Here is a 14,853-nt window from a genome sequence, read left to right on the forward strand (position 1 = left end):
TCTGTAGACTATTAACCCGATCAATCAAAACATCATGGCCAAAACAGAGCATAGGCATCGGGGTGGTAATTTTAATAGATCGTGTTTGTTTCCTGGTTCGACGTCCTTTTACGTCGTGGAAAACCGCATGAGATCCAGACCCAGCATGTCCACCACCTGGTATGTACATCGAGGCACCCAACGAGCGCCATGTGTCCGGGTCATTGGGACCCCCCCTCCCCCCGCCCCGCTTCGACCCAGAAAATTGGCGATAGTTTGATTCAGCTTCCAGCGTGGCACAGATATAGGCCTCGTGCACTGATGTGTCCGACGCCAGCAGATCCATAGTGTCACAAGCATCCAAGATGTGATGGGAGCGAATATTGAGAGAAGAGAATTAAAAACAACCTTTAAACCCCCTCAGAGCGATAGGTCAGAAATAGGTGTATCCTGCAGAAAATCCCCGCCAGGAATGTCTTGGGATCCACAAACCTCCAGACCCGAAATCAGAACCCGTGGAACATAAACCCACATCCCGCCAAAAGAGATATGTCGTCGTCGAAACTCATCCTAAAAGGGAATGATACGGATGAATTGAAATATAAAATGGAATGCTTGATCCGAATTAACGCCAAGAAATCTCCAATATCCAGGATGTCAGTAGACGTGTGACAGAGAATAATGTGTGATGCAGACCCAAGTCATCTCAAAAGAGAGTGATCCGAACAACCATCGACAAAAAATTCAAAAACCGCCGAGAAAGTAAGATCCGACACCGTATAAACCAATACCCCCCGGTGCACCAACGCCTGTAGCCGAGCCACCAAGAGATACAGAAACCAACCAGAGACAATGGCCAAGTGACCAGATCTATACTCTTTCACAGCAACAGTAGCAACAACACCCCAAACAAGTCCACCACCTGTTACAAACCCGAAAACCAAATGCCTTGCAAGGCCTGGAAATGATGAAAGAATTAACCCAACGTTGCCAGAGTGGATAGAAAATTTTTGGACGTAGACAAGATCCCTCTTCTTGGTTATGTTGAGAACAGACAAGTGTGAGAATCTCAGTCCAAATAGACATTAGGACGTCGGAAGGGAGATGTCATGTGAGTCCGAAAAATATAGATAAAAATGTATATAACAATACAGAGAATCATCAGAATGTGAAAGATTTCCGATATAAAAAGGAAGAGAATGTCATCCAGGAGTATGGGCATTCTAAAGGGAGAGTATGAATGGAAGCCAACAAAGAGAAACCCAAGTTTAAACCCCACGTCCAAGGACGGATATCAGAGGAGAGTGAACCATCCAATCCAAAGGCAAATACCTTAAGCGATTTACCCGGGCTGTAGTAATATTGGTAGATTTACCAAAATGCCTAACAATACATCCACCCCAGGAATGAAAGAATACCAGGAAACTCAGGCAAATATACAGTGACCTAAAGTTATGATAAATCAAAACCAAAATCACATCGTGAGGACCTGTGAGAGCAAACCAGAGAGACCAAATGATTTCTACCTTAGAAATACCGCTATGAGGAGGGTCGATGCTTTGAGGCTGATAGAGAGCCACCCTACCTCCATGTCATCTATAGTCCATTGAATCTACAAATCAACGCGGCCTCTGAGAAAACCTTTTCCTTGCTCAAAGCTGCCACCTCTTTACATGCATATTCAGCTCCGCATTTCACATTCATTGCTTCTGCCACATTTTCGCCATTGGGAAATGTCGTTTCAAACCATACAAATCCAGTAAGAAATGGGGTTGTAGAGTCTCCTTCCTCTGTGTCGAAATCTACATAGGCCTTGAGATCATACTCGCATTACACATAATTCAGTTCAAACTCATCAACCCTTTTCCCATAATTTGGGAAACCACATACAAATAGTTTTTCTATTGATTTTATCCAATAAAAAAAAATAAGAATTATGAATTTTATAAATTTCAAAATATATTTTTAATTTTAAAAAATGTAAAATTAATAATAATAAAAACATTCGGCCTGGAGTATGCCGTAAAACTGCTTCTGCTTGGCTAAGAGCTCGTCTTCCTCGGACGTAAGGAAACAGGTTAACGGCCCAAGACCCAGAGGCATCTGGCAGGAGTGAAAGCCTGCTCCCTTACGGACCACCAGCGGGTTATTACAGGTGGCGTGGTTTTCCTTGATAACGGTGATGAATCAAATCGACATTCGCGGATAGCAGCCAGAGATGGTTGTCCTCACTGTTGGTTTGACACCTGAGTTTGATAGGTTTTGCCACCTTCAAAAAAAAAATAATTAATTAATTAATTAATTAAAAAAACATTCACATTCTAGTCAATGCTAATTTGAAATAGACTAATTACAATATTACCTAAATGCGAGTATAATAAGTTATAGAGTAATTACAATATTACCTAAATGCAAGTATGATAAGTTATATTTCATATTTATACTTGTTTTTCTGAATGCATTAAATTTGTTACTCAGGTCAAACCAGGCTTAGTACTTTGTAGAACCCAAAATGATTAAAGGTTTCTGCATTAAATGTTTTTACTAAGATCACATTAAAACTTTCTGGATGGCTGTGGTGTAAAAAATAATGAGTTGAGATGTGCACAATTGTTGAATCGCTTTTGAGCTCGTTCCCTATTTTGTGGCAGGATCGCTTAGTGTTGGCGTTGTCTACAGATTTCACAGAAGTGTTTTGTTGTTTGAATTGGGTAAAAAAAAATAAAATATTAAATGGTTAGAATGTGAATTATTTTTTATAATAGAAATAGATTTAGTATGATCAAAATTTTTTAGATAAAAAAAATAAAATAAAAATTTAATTATTATAAGCTAAAATTTCTATTATTTTCTAAATTAATTAAGCTAAAATTTTTATTATTTTCCAAATTAATTTATAAGCTTTTTTAAACTAGATTCTTAGAAATAAATAAATATAAATTCAACGCACAGTCAGAAACACTCTAGAAAACTATTCGCGAGATTTTAACACGATGGATAAGGTCTATTCTCCACTGTTCAATAAAATTTCAAATAGATATTTATAAAAAATAAAATAAAATATATTATATATAACTTCTTTAGAAATCGGCGCACAGAGCCTGTGATCTCGGAAATTATGCTTAGGATTTTAGCACAATGGATGACGCCTATATGCCGCCCCATATAGGGCACAAATACCCAATGTAATTTTCAATATTATGCATTTTCCAGTGTAATTTCAAATAATTATTTACAGAAATATAATAATAATTAAAAGAACAAAGTACGATTCTTGCAAATGGCTTTCAAACACCGAAATTCCAAAAAGCAAAAAAGCAATTCTGCACCGAGTCAGGAAGTGATAATAGGTATATGGAAATTAAATCAGAACATTCACTTTTCGAGGTTCTTGATGTTTTTTCTTTTTTCAGTACGAAAAAAGCTTGATTGTATTTACTAGATAATCATATAAAGTCCAAAATATATCTGATATAGTCTGATATGAGATATTCGGCCTGGAGTATGCAGTAAAACTGTTTTTGCTTGGCTAAGAGCTCGTCTTCCTCGGACGTAAGGAAACAGGTTAACGGCCCAAGACCCAGAGGCATCTGGCAGGAGTGAAAGCCTGCTCCCTTACGGACCACCAGCGGATTATTACAGGTGGCGTGGTTTTCCTTGATAACAGTGATGAGTCAAACCGACATTCGCGGATAGCAGCCAGAGATGGCTGTCCTCACTGTTGGTTTGACACCTGAGTTTGATAGGTTTTGCCACCTTCGTCGAAAAATTTTTTTAATAATAATAATAAAATAAAAATGAGATATAACTCCAAATCTGTACAATACTGTAGAGGAAACAGAAGTAATTCTGATATGATTGATAGCCAATATTCCACCATAAACTAGTGAAGAAAATGAAGTATATGTGCTGCCAAAAAGCTATCAACCAGAAAGGAAGACAAAATTTAAAACAGATAAATAATCTAGAAGAGTCAAAACCCCGATAAGAGGCATCTTCTACCACCTGAGAGAAGATATACATAATCTACTATTGAGATAGTATGTGAACCTTCACTTCAGCATGTATTTTTCTGTGGGATAAAAATGTCTGAACCTTCACTTTTCGAGGTTCTCATGTTTTTCACTTTTTAAGGTTTTCCATGTTTTTTCATTATTGATCACTGGCCACCGCATTATTCATGGCGGTTGTATGGTAAAAAGAATATTGTTGGAATTGAAAAAAAATAAAAGTAAAAAATCAGAATGTTTTTTAAAAATGGGCGGGGCTAGTTCTCTACAGAAGCATCATGGCCTCTATTTTTTTATACATATATTACAAATACGTGTCAGAACTACGCTGACAACCGTCAAATCATTGATTAATCACCATGGACACACGAACGCCAGCATCAGGGCAAATGGGCTGCGGCAGCAGCGCTGCAGGATTCGAAACGGGTCCGGGGGTGTGCAAACCATCCGCCCCGACCCTAATGGATTTACTTTTTAAGTATTCAAAATTTTGAAGTTTGATAATTATAATTTTAATTTTAATTTTAATTTTTTTTCAAAATTTATCATAATCTTGTCAAAATTTCTATTATTTTCCCAATTACTTTGTAAATTTCTTTTAAACTGGGCTTTATTCATAAATTCTTAAATTTATAATCAAATCTATTTTGAAGTTTGATAGTTCTAATTTAAATTTTTAAATTTTCTACCAAATTTATCATAAGCTTGGCAAAATTTCTATTATTTTCGCAACTACTCTGTAAATTTCTTTGAAACTACGCTTTATTCATAGATTCCTAAATTTGTAATCAATTCTTTACGCCATAGATTCCTAAATTTGTAATCAATTCTTTCCGCCGCTTTTTTTTCAGTGGGGGAGCGAATGCCCGCTGAAGAATCATATCGACGTACATAATACATCAACATCGGACCACATCCGATCAAATGCTACAGCAGCAAACATGGCATCGGCAAAAATCGATCCTGGCTCGGGGTGCGAAAGCCAACCGCCCCCACCAGCGCATCATGCACTCACGTGCAATTCTTTCCGCCGCTTTATTCCTAAATTTGTAGTCAATTCTTTCAAGTTGGAGCTGTAAACGGGCACGCTTGCCTTACAACTGTGTACTTAGCTTTCCTAAGAAGCAACACAGATTCTGTCATTGTACCCGGTCTCTCTTCCTTTATTACAACTTGTCTTCGAATCACGAACCGCCAGGTTCCTGCTCTGTTAAAAAATATAGTAACTGTATTCCAGTCGAACCTCAATTTCTCATCATCCAAGACGCGGCAGCTCCCATTGCTTCAATTAGGAATTCCTCAGCCATTTCCCCATCAATGGCTGAGAGCGAAATGTCATTCGGGAGCAATTCTGGAACTTCAGATGAACCTCGTTTTTCCAGGTTTGGATTTCGATCATCTTTATCAGAAATCGAGAGATGGCTGGACAATCAGCTAACGATTTCTACAACCCATCTCATTTCTTACCTCAGTTCGCCTGAGGGGCTTGATATACTGAGACAGATAGCAGACAACCGTTCTCTGTCGTCTCAGATTGTCATCAAATTGGCCAAACTTGTAACCCAGGATGGCATAAGATGTAGCGTGGAAAGGTTTGATACCAATAAAATATACGGAGCATTTCTGGGGTCTGTTTTTCTCACGCAGATTCAAGCCCATGTCGGAGCCATGATGGAGCCGAAGCCCAAGGATTTATGGCCCTTTCTTCATCTTTTCGAAGAGATGCAGAATCGAACAGAGGATGGATGGAGGTTCTTTCCAGCTGAGACTTTTAGAGAAGCAATTGATGAGATTCCCGAGGGTGCTGAAAAGTTTAAACTGTGTCAGCAATTTTACAAGCTCATCGAATATCGAAATAAAATGAAAAGGCTTCAGCAACTTTCAAAGTCTGAAGAGCAATACCAGGTAAGAGTCATTCTGGCCATCAACGAATACTGTGTTCACTTCATGGAATCAAAATACAGTACACTATCATGGATCTATCATCCTTCACCTCTATATTTAGTATCATATAAAAATCTATTCTTAAATCAATTTAAGCTTTAATGATATCAAAGCACGGTTTTATGTTTCTTATTTTTAAGCGGATAGGATAGACTTGGTGTATTTTTGAATAGGCTTGTAGAATTTTTATTTTTGAAAAAATGTATAGATAATTTAGATTTACCAAGTTAAAAATATTCTTTGTCCAAAGCTTTTTATTCATATGATCTGTTTCAAAACTTTTTGTCAAGAGAAGAAGAAAAAAAAAAAAAAAAACCTATTTTTCATTAATGATAAACATTAGATACATTTAAAAAATAGACTATTTTTCATTGATTCTTTAGTTTCTCAATATTCAGAATGTAATAAAAATTTGGTAGAAAAAAAAATTGTTGGAAGTAATGTTTTTGTGTTGTTGTGAGTTGTTATTGTAAGTTTCCAAGTGTTAATTTAGAAATTGTTGATTCCTATATTGTGAATGGGAGTCATAATCTAAATGTGTCGAACTCTGGGTGTTATGTCTTTTATATTTGTATCCCTTGTGATCAATAAAACGGTGAAGTGTGATTGGTTATGTGTTTTAATTGCTCTATGCTCTATCTCAATTTTTTTAACATAGTATCAGAGTTGGTACTCTCTTGGTTCCCTCGAAGGAGAGCCAAGAATATGTGAGAGATCATAAGTGTTATTGTTTCTATACAAATATTGCTATAAGTGTGTGAGAGTTGTTTTTTTTGTTTGTTGTGAATTTTGTTTTTGCAAGTGTGAGATTTCTATGTGTAAATTTGGAGGTTGTGGTGTGTGGAGTGATTCTTGTCGGCCAAACTTCAAAAAATTCCTCTGACCACAAGTTTTGAGTGAAAATGGCCACTATGAGGGAGAAAATGCAGAAGAGATTGGAGGATTATTTCAGATCTCACGTTGTGAAAAAAGGGATCGAGTGTCTTCATAGGAGATCAGCCAACGACATCAATGGTTCACCCAAAAAGGGAGGCCATCGTGGAATTTCTAATGATAAGAGGTGGAGACAGAACCGAATTTCATGTGCCAGAGGTCGAGATCTGAGAGATTTATTTTAGAGCTAAGGAAGAAATCTCGTGTTTGGCTTAGCTCCTTACCCACAATAGAGATGGAAGATCGTGCACATGATGTGGTCGCTCTGTGTTTAAAATGCCACTTGGCCATTCGGTCATTCTGTGTCAAATTTCTAGCTTGGTCAACGTTATTTCTCCCTTATTGCTTGCTTCCTTATTATCGCTATCTGCCTTTCAAATTCCTACTTTGCCCACGAGTCGTGTATCACCTCTTTGAAATATTGGACGCGCGAATTTTCTCTATTTATCGTTTGTAATATTCTTTTTTCTTGATGTGGTTAAAATGGATGAAATTTACTTATGGTATTTTCCCATGGGATCTATCCATAGTATTTGCTTCTGTTTTTCGAGGAAAAATAATAAAATAAAGTTTCTAGAGAGTCCTTCAAGCCTATTTAAGGGGTAAGAGCTAGGCATTTAGATCATCTTAAATTATTTGTCTATTTTACCTTTATTGAAAACTTGGAAACACCAGTTCTCGTTGATCTAGGAATGAAAACCCCATAAATATCCAAACTCTGATCCATCAACTTGGTCAACGAGCCTGCAGTCAAAGCCTTGTTGCCACATACAGGGTCGCTTGCCAACCTGGGCCATTCATCGTTGTATGGTCTAAGGTCTTGGTTTATTCATACGTCAGGCGACAGTCATTAGGGCTCGATTGTCGGAAGCCACGTGTTGGCTTGTTGGGGCCTGACCCAGGTTCGGAGGTGATTTAGCCAAACAAATCCTGGTACTACTGGCCCTTTTGGCAACAGTCCACGGAGTGCGGACTGAGGTCTCACCTGAAGTAGTATGGGAGGGTGCTAGAACCAGGTTTCCGCACCCTGGGGATGTCTGATGGGTTCCAAGTGGTCCGCGGTTTTCCCTGCACGCATGTCGCTACGCTCACTTATCAGTACCTCGCAGTTTGTGACGTTGTCTTCGCGCAATCCTACTTGGGGGCCGAACAATGTTATTACCCAAGTCCTTATCAGTAACCCGATATTAGTATATTAACTTAGCTTATATGTATGCTTTCAGTTATACTTAACAATATTCACCATTCATACAAATGCGCGCAGTAGATAAACAGTGTAATTGCAATTGATATCAAACAGGTAATAACGCAAGAACAGATACACGAATTTTAGATAAAACTTCTCTTTATTATTCTTCTTCCTTAGTTACAGACTCAACTCCGCCCTGCGCACTTAGCTGCAAGGGTCCGCGCACTTAGCTGCAGACTCTACTAGGCCTTTACACACTCAACTGTAGAGCCTCTTCCTACTACTACGACCCAAGATACTTAGACTCTTACTCTATGCTCGCTATCTTATTCTATTCATCAGATTCTATCCCTTCATTTGTTTCTTTACAACTTAGAGCCTCGCTCTATTTATACAATCCCATGGTCTGCGAACCATGGGTAGGCCAACACTACATTTAAAACTTAGGGCGAACAACCCTATGACTCTAACATACAATTCGCACTCAGCGCCCACAATTCGCAGAGTCTTTACAACAATATTACTAAAAACTTGGGCTTTGAGCCCCAAACCATGTTGTGGAGGGATTCCATGCCCAACAGGCCCCCAACACAAACATCGTGACTCGCCCTTGAGTCACTCTGTCGGTGCGGCGATCTTGGCGCAGAGTCCCTCCAACTGTTCCCGTACGGTGCTGATGTCTACAGCGCACTGAGCTGCTGCTTACTGAACCTGCTGAATTCGTTCCTCCGTGTCTGAATTATGTCCTTACATCTGTACCGACATCCGCTGCGTATGCTTATAGTCCTGCGCCCTTGTCTGGCTCCTCGGGTCGCGAAGACTGTGCTTCGGTCGGTTAGTCAGATAGCCGGCCCACCCATGTAAGGCTTCAAGCGGCTACCGTTTATTTTGCCTGGGAAGGGTTCTCCATTTAGTTTGACTAGCTGGACCACACCTCCATCTGTGACCTCCTTAACCACGTATGGTCCCAGCTAGTGCATTCTGAATTTTCCCAGAAAATTTTCAAACTTACTGTCATACAGCAGCACTAAGTCGTTTACCTTGAAGGTGCGCAACTTGATATGGCAGTCGTGCCAGGCTTTTTCACGTTGATTTTGTACTTGCTGATGAAATCCAGCCAAAAACCGTTCTTCCTCGAGTTCTTCTAATTGCACGAGCCTTTCCTCCAGAGCTTTGCGGTCTGTCATGCCTGTAAGCGCTGCTATTCGCAGACTAGGTACGATATATTCCATCGACATGACAGCTTCCACGCCATAAACTAACCGGAAAGGTGTCTGTCCCATCAGTTTCTTGCACATTGTCCTGTAAGCCCATAGCATGACAGGTACGCGCAGGTCCCAATCGTTTCGCTGCGCGTTGCACACTTTGGTCAGCGTAGTCTCCAGTATTTTTTTGAAAGCCTCTACTGTCCCATTAGCTTGTGGGTGGTACGATGTACTTTTCTGATGATACACCTGGAACTCTTCTGTGAGTGTGCTGATGGTTTCATTCAGGAAATGTGTTTCGTGATCACTCATTAAGATTTTCAAACAGCCAAATCGGGTCAACACGTTTTCGAACAAAAACATTGCAGTCGTAGCAGTCATGAAATCTTTGATCGGCTGCGCTTCGTGTCAGGTACTCCGTCGCGGTGATGATGTAGCGTGCGCCCGTCTTTCCCTGAGGTTTGATCAGTCCCACAAAGTCGATTGCCCATTTTTCAAACGGTTGCAGTGTCATTTGTGGATTTAACGACATCTCGTCCCTCGCGATGGTTTTCCAATCCTTTGACATATATCGCAGGCCTTACAGTGCGCTTTCGAATCCTGGTGCAGGGTTGGCCACCATAACCCTGCGCGAAGAATCTTCTGTGCGGTCGCGCGTCCTGCATAGTGTCCTCCTGCAACACCCCCATGTGCTTCCGTGAGGATCTGACTTCATTCGAATTCAGGTACGTATCTTCGCAATATCTCATCATTTCCCATTTTGTATAGGTGCCCTGCGATGACAGAAAAATCCGCCGCGCACACCACCAATTCCTTCTTCTGTTGGACGGAGTATTCCTTTGACGCAGTCCCTATTGTCAGAAAGTGGATTATATCCTCAAAGTGCCCATCTACGACGCGCACCACAAAGAGCTGTGCATCAGGTAGTCCCTCCTCCAAATTAGTAGGTTCCTCGCCAGTCTCAATTCACGACAAGTGATCCGGTCCTGCATTCAGGCGTCCCGACTTTACTATGACCTCAAAATCATATTCCTGGAATAGTAAGAGCCACCTACATATGCGCCCCCCCAACACAGGCTTATTGACCAGATATTTCAACGTGGAATGGTCAGTATACATCTTGAAATGTCCTCCGAGTAAATAGTGTCGGTATTTTTGGAGCGCGTACACCATCGCCAACCCCTCGCGCTCGGTGGTGGAATAGTTCTTCTCTGCTTTGGACAACCTCCAACTTGCAAACGTGATAGGGTGATCCAAGCCTTCCCCGCCCTACTATGTGAGCACTACTCCCAGTGCGACACACGACGCATCAACATGGACATGAAACTCCACATCCCATTTTGGGAAGACCAGGATTGGAGCGAAGGCCAATTTCCCCTTCAAGACGTCCAAACTTTTCATACAGTCGTCATTCCAACAAAATGTAACATCCTTTTTCAATAATTTTTCCATCGGCGCGGTGATTTGGGCATAGCTTTTGATAAAATTTCTGTAGTATCCGGTGTGTCCCAAGGTAGCGCGTAGTTGTTTAACACTTCGCGGTGCTTCCAAATTTAGAATAACGACAATCTTTGCAGGGTCCACCATCAGTCCTTGTTTGCAAACCACATGTCCCAGCAGGTTTCCAAAGGGAACGAGGAATGTGCACTTCTTAAGGTTCAGCGCAATCTGGTGTCGTCGACAAGTATCCAGCATCAAGCGTAAGCTTGCTACATGGTGCTTAACTAATCCAAAGACAGTCCAATCATCCAGATAGACCTCCAAGAACTTGTGGATGTATTCTTTGAACGCAACAACAACGATGCGCGAAAATATGGCTGGCGCGTTCTTCAATCCAAATGGCATAACGGTGTATTGAAAGCAGCCCCATTCTGTTGCGAAGGTTGTTTTGCTCCTATCTTCCGGCGCGATCTTGATCTGATGGTACCCTGAGAACCCATCCGTGAACGAGTATGCTTCCTGGCTGCCAACATTTTCCAGTACTTCATCTGTGAGCAGTGTTGGGAATGGATCATGTACGCAGGCATTGTTTAGCTTCTTGAGGTCCACACATATTCTTATTTCACCCTTCTGCTTTTTCTCCTACACTACCATAGGACTCACCTAGTCGAATTCTTCCACTGGCTCAATAATTCCGGCTGCAAGCATTTTGTCTAATTCTTCGCGGACCTTTTCCTTATACTTCGGATTCAAATAGTAAGGCCATTGTTTAACCGGCTTCGCGTCGGGTTTTAGGGTGATATTCATCATCCCTAAGTCGCCAACGATCCCTTTTAAGTCTGTAATTTTGGTCGGGAACAAGTCTTGGTATTTGCAGAGTAACTCAATGACCTTATCCACCGTGGCATCATCCCAATAGTCCCCAAGCGTTGCATACTTTGGCTCTGCCTTTGTTCCAATGTTTACCTGCTTTGTTTTTAGCGGCGTGGTGATGTCGGGATCCTCAATCGATGGTCCTCGAACCTCACGACAACCTTCCATTTCTGGAATGTTAATATTTCGTGGGTCCTCATCATCCTCCTCAACATTTACATGGTAACACTCCAGCGCACAGCTCAGCTATGTCACCCATTTTGGCTGAAGTACTGCCATTGGCTCCTGGGGTATTTTGAAGATAGCTACTTTTACTTTGTAGCACATCGTCAACAATATCCCACCAACGATCTTCGAACGTGAAAGTTAACAGAAATCCCTCGCGCAAGACATCCCATTCGCTCGTACCATGGCGGAGCTCCGTCTCAGTATACCAATTCATGGGTATGACATCCAAGGTATGATAGAACAAATGTACCCATTCAGGCTGTGGATCTTCCCCGTAGACCTTGGTCCATTTCGCGAGGTGTGTACGTGGATCATCCCGTCCGTCATACTTGTCTGCTAGCCGCATCTGTGGTTTCCCAAATTGTAGGCGCATCATCCTTCTACATCTGCGCCAATCCTCAAAACTTCTCTGATGCGTACCCCACCACCTTGCGGGCGTCGCGCGCAGTGCCCATTTCAGAGCATCAAATTGCTGTTGTTCTGGCACTTAGCTTTCAAATTTGTTCAGGAATTCATCCACCGCTATCAACCCGTCATACATAGGCATATCCCTTACCTCTGTTGTCATGCAGTGCAATGATTTTACCATCATGTTGCAATTAAGTGTGGTTACCTCGTGTAATCAGTTCTGCCATCATTCTGTTTCCTCATCTGAATCTGATGTGCAGGAGCTTTCGCGCTCCCATGAAATCCGACCATCCACTATAGGATTCACCCAATCCTGTTCCCGAGCGGTTATCTTGTAGATACAGTCTAGCTCATCGTCGCTCTCGTCGTCACGCATTGGCTCTGTGTAGCGCGCTCCTTCTGCAGGGTCTAAAGGCACCACTACGCGTAGTGACTTTTTCTCAAAAATCATTTTGCGCTTCTTTAGATTTATTACTCCATTCATATCAGTGGCCCAGTCTATTCCCAATAGCGCGGGATAGGGATTGTTGTCATCGACAATCTCTATCACCTCAAAATCTGCGAGCACGCTCGCACCTTCGATGTCTACTGTTATCCCCTACAATCTTCCCATCGGCAGGATCTTTTGCTGGTTTGCCATCTGTAATTGAATAGGGGACCATTGCAACGCGGGCCTACCCATGCGCTCCCATGTTTGCTTTGGCAGCACATTCGCGTCCGATCCTAGATCTAGAATTACTTGATCCATTTCATACTCCCTGATTTGTGCAGTCAATCGCATTTCCCTTCCTGTTCGTGATGTATGTTTCCCGAGCTACCGGACTACGTGAGGTTCTCATGACCCAGCACTTAGTGATAAGTTCCCGTAGCCCTTTCACAGCCTTGCTGCCGCGTAGCAATTTCATACATGTCTCGAGAAAGGTAGTGATGATTGAAGGATCCATCTCCGGCTCTAGTTGATCCTTACTACTTGAAGTGGAGGCCTCCGTGAAGCTCTTCTTAGCTTCCATAAATGTCTCCTTCACGCGTTCCAAATCAAATTCAGGTTCCTTTGTAGGAGCCTTGCGAACCCACACACTTTCTTCGGGCTGCTTACCTTTGTCATCTCCTGTCGTGATACCGCTTCTGAGCACTATGTTTACATTCGGGTCCTCTTCGCACGGCTCAGACCTCATCATTTGCAAATTCTGAGTCAGGGGAGGCTGGAGTATCCCTTTATCGCACAGTCTCACTATCAGTGTAGGGCAGTCCTCCGTCTCATGATCAAACTGAGTACAATATAAACATGATGCTCTTGTTGGATTTGTACAATCGCGGGCATAGTGCCCTGGCCCTCCGCAATTGTAACAAATTAGTTGTCTGCAACCCCTTCCTGGTCCCATTCCACCTTGACCTCGTCCGCGCCCCTGAAATCCAACGCACGACATCCTTGCATTTGGATTGAGGGCTCGCGTTTCGGTCTGTACTCTATAGGCAGGAGTCTGATCCATCATCAGCTCGTAACTTCTGCAGGTGCACTCATCATGGCCTATCGACTTGTAGAAATTACAAAACAATTGTTGGGACGTTTGCGTATACTTCTGTAATAGATGACAATTATCCGTAGCGTGTTTTCCTCCTATCTGATAGATCGCGCACCATAATGTAGGCACTGCACTCGATCCTGCTTGTGCCTCTGGTCTTAATGGCATCGGCCCTCCTCCTGCCAAGTAATTCACGAAGACTGGACAATGGTCCTTGTCATGCCCCTAGCCTTTGCACTTTATGCACCATACCTCCTCGCACGCCTCTGGCCGAGTTGTCATGTCCTGTTTCAAACTTTGCATTTCCAGACACAAATTTTGCAGTTGCACGTGGATTTGTTGGACTCCCAGGCCAGGATCTTGTATTGGGGTCTCATGCAGTCTCATTGCAATCTCCAAAGCTTCGGCCTGGGTGGATAACTTCTGCTGCGACAGCTCCATCCTTAGATGTGGTGTTAGTGACGTTACAAACCATGTGCGGTGCTTCCCATCTGTCAAGGTCATGTTGGCTTCGCGAATCATCCTCTTCAGTCTCTAATCCAGATCCCATGGGGTTTTGCCTAGAAGCATCGCGATCTCCTTAAACCCAATAACTGATTGTGTCTCCGACTTTGGCCTGCTAAATTCCCTATTCAGCGTGGCCTGGATATCGGCGATCCCTGCGTTCGGATGGTCATTAGAATGCTTAATGTACCACATCAGTGCGCGATCCTACAACGCGCTCACCAACGTTTCCTTCTTTATATTGTCATCCACGACTCCTTGTGCTTCCCATACGACCCTTACCACAAACCAAAATTGGTCCGGATCTTCGTTCCCTACTCCCTTGAATACCGGCAATTTTATCGCACTCGCCATATTGAACTGTGGTGGTGGCGGAGGTGGTGTGGGCAGAGATGGAGGTGAAGATGGTGAGATTGGTGGCGGTGTAGGTGGAGGTGGTAGGCGTGGAATTCGCTGCCTTATCAGACTGACCGCGCTTCTCAGAGAAACTTTCGCGAGCTCTTCCTCGCTTTCCCGCCGAGGCGAAATCAAGGGGTTATTTTCTATCTCTGCACTACTTTCGTTTCTATAGATCCTTCCACTTCGCGTAGCCCCAAACATCAATTTATTCACATAAC

At 42.3% G+C, this 14,853-nt stretch overlaps 1 protein-coding gene across 1 annotated transcript in view; it reads left to right on the plus strand.

The window, feature by feature from the left end:
* The first annotated feature begins 5,061 nt into the window (after positions 1-5,061).
* The window catches only part of LOC149184640 (uncharacterized), a 33,152-nt gene continuing 23,360 nt past the window's right edge, over positions 5,062-14,853 (plus strand). The window contains exon 1 of the mRNA XM_089417638.1: positions 5,062-5,894. Within this exon, the coding sequence (XP_089273764.1) occupies positions 5,307-5,894 (588 nt within the window). The 5' untranslated portion in view covers positions 5,062-5,306. The remainder of the gene's footprint in view (positions 5,895-14,853) is intronic.

This window comes from Pinus tabuliformis, chromosome 3_2 (genome assembly GCF_031772625.1).
Source record: "Pinus tabuliformis cultivar Carrire ecotype Pingquan chromosome 3_2, CPIR1, whole genome shotgun sequence".
Lineage (NCBI taxonomy): Eukaryota > Viridiplantae > Streptophyta > Pinopsida > Pinales > Pinaceae > Pinus > Pinus tabuliformis.